Source organism: Peromyscus maniculatus, chromosome 1 (assembly GCF_049852395.1).
Source record: "Peromyscus maniculatus bairdii isolate BWxNUB_F1_BW_parent chromosome 1, HU_Pman_BW_mat_3.1, whole genome shotgun sequence".
Taxonomy (NCBI): Eukaryota; Metazoa; Chordata; class Mammalia; order Rodentia; family Cricetidae; genus Peromyscus; species Peromyscus maniculatus.
This window is the reverse complement of record NC_134852.1, coordinates 16,547,914-16,556,428: the sequence shown is the minus strand read 5'-3', so window position 1 is coordinate 16,556,428 and position 8,515 is coordinate 16,547,914. Positions and strand designations below refer to the sequence as shown.

The 8,515-nt window shown below is 46.0% G+C and overlaps 1 protein-coding gene across 1 annotated transcript; it reads right to left on the bottom strand.

Moving 5' to 3' along the window:
* Nucleotides 1–527: 527 nt before the first annotated feature.
* On the bottom strand, nt 528–8,026 carry LOC102918172 (uncharacterized). The gene is made up of 5 exons (XM_006980006.4): nt 7,737–8,026; nt 5,216–5,254; nt 3,972–4,098; nt 2,915–3,001; nt 528–2,402 (listed from the first exon to the last, which is right to left on the bottom strand). The coding sequence occupies exons 1-5, from the start codon at nt 7,812–7,814 to the stop codon at nt 1,480–1,482; spliced, it is 1,254 nt and encodes a 417-aa protein (XP_006980068.3). The 5' UTR covers nt 7,815–8,026; the 3' UTR covers nt 528–1,479.
* Nucleotides 8,027–8,515: the final 489 nt, after the last annotated feature.

Sequence of the window (8,515 nt, the reverse complement as noted above, 5' to 3'; positions counted from 1 at the left end):
GTGTGTTCTAGGGTAGCCTGGTCTACAAAAAGAGTCCCAGGCTAGCCAGGCCTACACAGTAAGACTATATCTAAACAAGCAAACAAACAAACAAAACATGGGTGGTAAGGCCAGAGAATGGCTCATTGGCTAGCAGCACTTACTGTTCTTTCAGAGAAACTTGGTTCCATTCCCAGCATCCACAACCCCAGTTCCAGTGACTCTGATGCCCACTCTGCCCTCCAAGGGACCACACATACATGTGGTGCACATAATACAAACCCACAAATGTAAATAAATCTTTAAAATAAAAACTCACTATGTAGACCAGGCTGAACCTGAACTCACAGAGATCTGGCGGTCCCTGCCTCCTGAGTGCTGGGATGAAAGGTCTGTGCCATCGCATCCCGGCCGAAATACTCACACATGTAAAGACAGCAAACACCTAAAACATATGCCCTGGATTCCTACATGACAGCATAAAGTGCTACATGGACCTGGTCCCCTACAAAACTGGGAACAGTTAGAAACACAACAATCATGAAGACTATACAGCAAACAATCATGTATTCCAGGAACTACAACGTTCATTTAAAAAAAAACAAACAATAAAATCATGTCTTATTAATGGAGGCCACTCTTCCTCCAATTCAAACTCAGTACCATGGAAACTCCACTCCTCAGTGGTACAGTCAGGAAAACAGGCCTGCCTAAGTTCCCCAGAAAGTATTAATTTGGGGGGAATAGGAAGATGGCAATAATCTTCATCTAGTCCCAATGTTCTTATTTGATGAGTAACTTTCATTGAAAGGCCACTCTCAGGACTTCTGTTCAAAATCTGGTTCACTCCCAATGCTGAACAAGGTTGCCAATGGCTGAAGCTTTTCTCTACATTTTCTGCATTCACAAACCTATCTGGGTTGTGCGGATATTTGGATATTACTATTATAGGCAGACATTTGCTCAAAGGCTTTCCCAGAGTCAGTGGGTTCATGATGCATCCCAGCACCGTGGCCTCTCTGGTTCAGCAGGATGGAGGTGTGGGTGAAGGCTCCTCACATCTGAAACATTCTTGACTTTTGTCCAGTGAACGTTCCCTTGAGTGCATACAGTAGCCCATGAAAATGATTTTCCCCATTCACTGCACCCAATACATATATTCTACCCAGTGTGAATCTTCTAGATTCTAGAAAGTCAGGTTCTGTAGCAAAACACTTACCCACATTCTTTGCACTCACAATGCTTTGCTGCAGTGTGAAATCTCTGATGTTTAATGAGGCCACACCTCACAGTAAAGAATCTCCTACAATCATTACACTTCAAAATCATTTCCTCTGTTGTGAACTTATTGATCTTTCATGAGATGAGAAGTGTTTTTTTTTTTTTTAACACTTCCCAGATTCATGACATTCAGGCCTTTTCCCCAGTGTGCACTCAGACATGATAAACAAGGCTGGATTTTTTTTTTTTCTTAAATGGTTTTCCTCATCCACTGCACCTCTAAGGCTTTTCTCCAGTATGAACTCGATAATGATGCAAAAGGCTTGACCTGTTCATGTAGGATTTCCCACATTCACTGCAGGTAAATGGTGTTTCTCCTGTGTGCACTCGCTGATGAGCAACAAGAAAGCAGTTATGCTTGAAGGCTTTGCCACATTCACTGCACCTGAAAGGCTTTTCTCCGGTGTGAATTCTGAAATGCTTAATGAGAAAGGCTTTTTGGCTGAAGGATTTCCCACATTCGCTGCACTGAAAAGGCCTTTCTCGAGTGTGCACTCGGGCGTGATAAACAAGGCTGGATTTTTCCTTAAAGGCTTTTCCACACTCGCTGCAATTGTAAGGCTTTTCACCGGTATGAACTTGATAATGACGTGTAAGGTTCGATCTGGTCATATATGATTTCCCACATTCACTGCACGTAAAGGGTGTTTCTCCTGTGTGAACTCGCAGATGAGAAACGAGGGAGATATTATGCTTGAAGGCTTTGCCACATTCACTGCACCTAAAAGGTTTTTCTCCGGTGTGAATTCTGAAATGCTTAATGAGAAAGGCTTTTTGGCTGAAGGACATCCCACACTCGCTGCACTGAAAAGGCTTTTCTCCCGTGTGTATCATCCGGTGCCGATTAAGGTGAGATGTGCTAGTAAAGACTTTGCCACAGTCACTGCATATGCAGGTTTTCTTCTCAGTGTGAATGGCCTCTCCACTCTCAGTGCTCTTGGGTGCCTCCCCACCACTGGCAGTCACCTGATCCCCGAGAAGACCTGAGGAAGTCTGGATGATCATTGCATTGTCTGCACTTAGCAAGGGTGTCTCAGCACAGCTCAGCGTTTGCTGTTGGAGCATGGATGAACTAAGATCTCCTTCCGTGGAAAGACTCTGCTCAAAGCGGGGCATTTCACTCTTCACCTTGATCCAACAACCTGACCAGAGACAAATACTGATGAATGGCATGGAGACTGTCAAGTGACAGACAGACAGCACATATTACTAACAGTGTTCTGAGATTTCTTACAGAACAAGGGGACTAGTTCAGGGTGGTAAGGACCCATTGTCATGCTGAATTTGTCAATATCATAGGATCTAAGGACCCTAGAGACAGTAAGAACACAAGCATGGAGTGAATCACTGGGAGAAGCACTGTGAACCATAACACTGTCCTCAGCAATAGCTTTCTACAAGCCCCAGCTGCTGGAGATGCAGGACACAGTGCAGAAGGCTGTCTAGGCCCATAGGACACGGTGACTGAGGAACCTGCATTCAAGGACTGCCCTAGGTATAAAGCACACTAACACCATCAAGGAAAGCCTGAGTTTCCCAGTACGGCAAAGCAACGTTCCAAACATTCGAGACTGACACATGGGGGAAAGTCCTGGTTCAGATATAATAGCTACACACATCAGATACCACCACCTTCCAAGTACCTATCTCATACCTGGAGTCAGGAATCTCAATGCAGGAACAGAGGGCTCTCCCCAAGACTCCAGCTGAGTGACGCCATGGATCCCAGAAGGCATAAGTCCTAAAGTAAAATGATGCAAGAAGTGAGAGTTCTGTATTAGTGATGTAACCCACACATTCGATGGGAAAGAAGCATAATGAGAATAATCCTGGTAAGAGTGTCTTACATAATAAAAAACCAATAATGAGCTCACGAGTGCCACAGTTCCTGCCACATGCAGACATAAGGCATGTTACCAAGAAATACCCAAGTACCAAAGATGCGAAGCATTTACAGTGTCACCAGGTCACAGAGGAGCCATTAGTGTCAATACTGGTAACCCCAGGCAGCGCATGGCTGTGCAAGCCATTAATCACAACACTCGGGAACCAGAGCAAGATCTTGGTGAGTTAGAGGAGAGCCAGGTCTCCCTAGTGAGACCAGCACAGGCAGGACTCTACAGACAGAGCATGACTCAAACCATGCCCAACCCCAAAAAAATATCCTAACCCTAGACTGATTCCTGTGAACTTTTGCGGCAACTGTGAGAAACAAGGTCTGTTGTGAAACAAGGTCTGTTTTTAACCTGCACTTTATACTCCAGGACAGTGGAAGAAAGATTCAGTGTACACAGGTCAAATTTGAGAAGGATAAACTGCTCCTTAGGAAAAAGACAAGCCAGCCAGGTGGTGGTGGCTCTCGCCTTTAATCCCAGCACTCAGGAGGCAGAGGAAGGCAGATCTCTGTGAGTTAGAGGCCAGCCTGGTCTACAAAGTGAGTTCCAGAACAGCCAGGGCTACACAGAGAAACCTTGTTTTGGAAAGAAAGAAAAAGAAAGAAAGGAAGGAAGGAAAAGAGAGAGAGAAAGAGAGAAAGAAAGAGAGAAAGAGAGAAAGAAAGAAAGAAAGAAAGAAAGAAAGAAAGAAAGAAAGAAAGAAAGAAAGAAAGAAAGAAAGAAAGAAAGAAAGAAAGAAAGAAAGAAAGAAAGAAAGAAAGGAAAAGAATACAAGACTACATAGACATGCTCTGACTGGATGGGAGTGGTCCTTACCCAGCGAGGACATGAGTGCGAAGATCTCGGTCATCACAGTCTGGTACAGGAGCCTTTGCGAGTCATTAAGCAGTTTCCATTCCTCCCAGGAGAAGTACACAGCCACATCCTCAAAGGACACACAACCCTGCCACAAAGGGGAAAATGGAGTTTATGTGCAGTCTCCTTGTCAGGGGCTCTTTCCATCCTCAAGACAGTCATTCTCACTTAGCTTCCTACCTCAGAGGGTACCAGGCTCTGAAGCTAGGACATCCAGTCTGGCCTCAAGGGCCCACCCAGTACTCTGGTCAGCACTCAGCAAGAACGTGCAGGTGGACAGGGGGTGTCTTAGTCAACAAACAGGTGGACAGGGGGTGTCTTAGTCACTTTTCTATTACTGGGAAGAGACACCATGACCAAGGCAACTTATAGAACAAAGAATTCATTGGGGGCTCACAACTCAGAGAGTGAGTCCATGACCCCTATGGCAGCAGGCATCATGGCACTGGAGCAGCAGCTGAGAGCTTACATCCTGAACCATAGGACCAGAGAGAGTTAACTGGGAATGGCATGGGCTTTTGAAACTTACAAAGCCACCCCAGTGACACACCTCCTCCAGCAAGGCCACACCTCCTAGTCCTCCCCAGACTCTTCCACCAATGGGGAACAAGTTTCAAGTCTATGAGCCTATGGGGGGGGCATGGTCATTGAAACCACCACAGCTGGAGTCAATCCAAGCTTGAAGGATGCCATGGAAAGGCCCTCCTTTCTATCAGAGAATTCACATGGGCTCCTCCCAATCATCTGCCTCACACAGACTATATTTGGGTCACTGGTATCCACCTGCAGGAAGGCCAGGAAGCCATCCATACATACTCTCACAGCACACACATCAGTCTTCCCACTGAACTTCCATTTCCAACTCAGTATGCAAGCCCAGCCCTCAGCTACTGCCTTCCACTAAATCCAGCGGACCTCAGCACACCTGAGGATTCCTCTGCATTCCCAACCATCTCAGTTCCAGGCATCCTCTAATGCTCACCACTGGAACCTTAAGACCTTGGAAACTTAAGCCAATGGTTGCCATAAATGGAAACCTGGCCATGTATTCTCTGCTGTGGACATGGGGACCTCACATTTTGAGCACCTGCCAGGAAATCCAACGGAAGGAGAGAATGCTAAGCAAAGAGTCCCAGAACATCACAATCACAGAGGTCTCTTATGTGAAAACTGAGGAGTGTGTTTCCTGAGCACCCTCCACTTACCTCTTCCAGGTTGGCCGGTTTCACTGAATAATGGGAAACCTGTAGAAAAACAAGGCTGTGAGTAACAAACGAGGTGTTGGTATCCCAAAGGTCCATCCAAGTCTCCTCACATACCTGTAGTCAGGTACACCCAACTGCCCCCATGGGCTCCAGCTCTTTTGTTTTTCGAGACAGGGTTTCTCTGTGTAGCTTTGCGCCTTTCCTGACACTCACTTGGTAGTCCAGGCTGGCCTCGAACTCACAGAGATCCGCCTACCTCTGCCTCCCAAGTGCTGGGATTAAAGGCGTGCGCCACCACTGCCCGGCGGGCTCCAGCTCTTAATAGTGTCTCTTACTGGGTGACCTCGGACAAGGAATCAATCTCCTCTATTTGTTCTCTGAGGATGAGAATGGCAGCCTAAGGCTGGAAAGATGGCTCAGAGGTTGAGAGCACTGGCTGATCTTCCAGAGGACCCAGGTTCAATTCTCAGCACCCACAAGGCAGCTCACAACTGTCTGTGACTCCAAGATCTGACACCCTCACACAGACATACACGAAGGCAAAGCACCAATGGACATAAAATAAAAATAAATAAGTAATTTTTATAAAAAAAAGAAGAAGAAGGAGAAGAAGAAGAAGAAGAAGAAAGGCAGTCTGTCTTATTTACTGTTCTATTGCTATGACAAGACACCATGACCCAGGCAACTCTTACAAAAGAAGTCATTTAACTGGGGCTTGCCTACAGTTTCACATTGTTAGTGCGTGACCATCACGGTGGGAAGCAGACAGCCATGACACTGGGAGCAGTCTCCGAGAACTTTAGATCCCCCAGGACTTTACATCCTGACCCACTTGCAGCAGGCAGAGACAGAGACACCCTGGTCCTGGTGTGGGCTTCTGAAACCTCAGAGTCTGCTCCCAGTCACACACTTCCTCCCACAGTACCACACTCCCCAATCCTTCAGTCTTTCTCAAACAGTTCCATTCCCTGGTGACCAGCATTCAAATATTTGAATCCTACTCTACAAAGAGAACCAACACAAAATCCTACTCTACAAAGAGAATCATAGTATCAAACCTGTATCAAGTACTTGGTACAGGCTCTTCCTGTGCACACGACTAAAGCCTTCTGTGAAGAGTTTCATAAACGCACGTTTTCAAAATGTATGGTTTTATCTACACACATTCAATTGAGACTTTGGTATTAGCCAGGTGTGATAGTGCAGACCTTTATGCAACACTTGGAAAGCAGAAACAGGCACACTTCTGTGTATTAGGAGGCCACCATGGGCCACAAAGGTCAGTTAGCGTCACATGATGAGTCTCAATGGGGCTGGGTGTGTGTGTGTGTGTGTGTGTGTGTGTGTGTGTGTGTGTGTGTGTGTGATAACTAACACAGACTTTACTCAAATACTGAATGTCTTCAACTAACTGTAAAGTGCTTTCAGTAATATTTTAGTCTTGCCTGTCACAAATACTCCCCAACGGGGCCAGTTTTTTTTTACTTTATCCAATTTTGCTTCACAACTACACTCAGCTCAGCAGCAAGTCCTGATGGCTGAGTTTTTAAGATTCGTTGGAAGGTCAGGAGAGATGGCTCCACTGTTTAGGGCACTATCTCCTTTCACAGGCTACCAGAGTTCAGTTGGCAGCCCTACCCCAAAGGAGAACACAGAAGAAGGCAGATCTCTGTGAACTCAAGTTCCAGCCAAGATAAAACTAAAACAGAAATTAAAAGGAAAAGAAAAAAAAAAGGAAAGCAAGTACATCTTTAAAAACTATGAAAGAGAGCCTGAGTAGGGGGCCACTCCTTTAATCCTATCACTCAGTAGTTAAAGGTATATATTTTGAGGGTTGCCTGGTATGTAGAGAGAGTTCTAAGACAGCCATGACTACATAGAGATAGATAGATAGATAGATAGATAGATAGATAGATAGATAGATAGATAGATGATAGATAGATAGATAGATAGATAGATAGATAGATAGATAGATAGATAGATAGATAGATAGATAGATAGATAGATAGTAGAAAATATCAGAAATCTATCAAAGATGCGAGGAGTCTCACCACCTCCATGACCCACACTCCAACCCGTGCATAAGTCCACAGGATTTACTCATGGATTCATAGGTCTCTATCTCCATCCACATTATCCGACCTCAGCCCGATATTCCCCAGGGACGCTTAGAAAACGGAATAGATCGAATCTCTCCGATGTTCAAATCTTCCCTGGAGTCTCCACAAACAAAAGTCAGTTCCTTAGACGCACTGAGTCCGCCCCCATCTAATGCCAGCAGGGGGCACTCCAGGGCTACAACTGTCATTGAGTTCAGGCCCGCCCACAAGCCTTGGGAAGTACAGTCTACCAGACGCTGTGAGTCAGAGGGGGTCGTTTTCTAGCATACAGATGTCAGAAATAAGAACCACTTCCACCAGTGTCCTATAGTCAGGGACACAGGACCTGCCCCTTTGGCTCCTGACCCAAGATCTCCAAGCTCTAGAACTCAGGGGTAGGCGGGCGATCACCAGGCACTCACCTGGAACAAGGCTCCACCCGCAGCCTCCACCATCACCATCGGGCTCCACTGGCCGGCGGGGCCCTGGGACATGGCCATTCCTACTCGAAGCCTGGATCAGGTCATACAGGTCGTCACAAACCTCAGATCCGTCTCCGTGACAGAGGACAAACGCTTCTAACTCTCCCGTTTTCCTGCCATGACCAATGCAGAAGAAACCAGTTTTCTGTGAATCAGACTGACAGATCCAGAAAGTTTCAAAGAAATCTCCTGCACGCAAAGCCAAAAGTCCCGCCCAACGTCGTTTTGTCGTCACCGAAACGCTCATTTTCATTGGCTGAGGTCGGAGCAATGTCTTCTGGACAATGTAGTTCAGATAGGATCAAACGCCAGGAAGTGGACACACCTGCCCAGATGGAGCAAGATACTCAGTCTAGTTGGGAGACTGTTTTAAAGATGTGCCAATATTTCCTTGAGCCACAAGGTCGGACTTGCTGACCCACTTAAGTTACAGAATTGCAGGCAGAGGCAGGTGGGTCCCTGGGGTTAGAAACCAACCAGTCACAGTTCCAGACCAGACAGGGAGCATTGAGACACCCCGATGTTTTGTTTTATTTAATGTTTATGTAAGATGCCTGAGAAGGGGCAGTGTTGGCTTATGGATTTTAAATGAAAAATAAAAATGAAGGATATGACTGCTCCTAGGTATGGTAGAGGAGAAGGTTTACTGTAGATAAAAGGGAGAGAATAGCCAGAAGCGGAGACATCTGGGAGAGTCCAGAGAGAACACGACCCTTACC

What these genes read in the sequence shown, in the direction of transcription:
- LOC102918172 (XM_006980006.4), bottom strand. Translation starts at nt 7,814, where the DNA reads ATGGCCATGTCCCAGGGCCCCGCCGGCCAGTGGAGCCCGATGGTGATG. An exon ending in CGGGTGGAGCCTTGTTCCAG is followed by an intron (nt 5,255 to 7,736) that starts GTGAGTGCCTGG and finishes GTTTTTCTACAG; the next exon opens with GTTTCCCATTATTCAGTGAA. An exon ending in AACCGGCCAACCTGGAAGAG is followed by an intron (nt 4,099 to 5,215) that starts GTAAGTGGAGGG and finishes CCTTTGTGGCAG; the next exon opens with GGTTGTGTGTCCTTTGAGGA.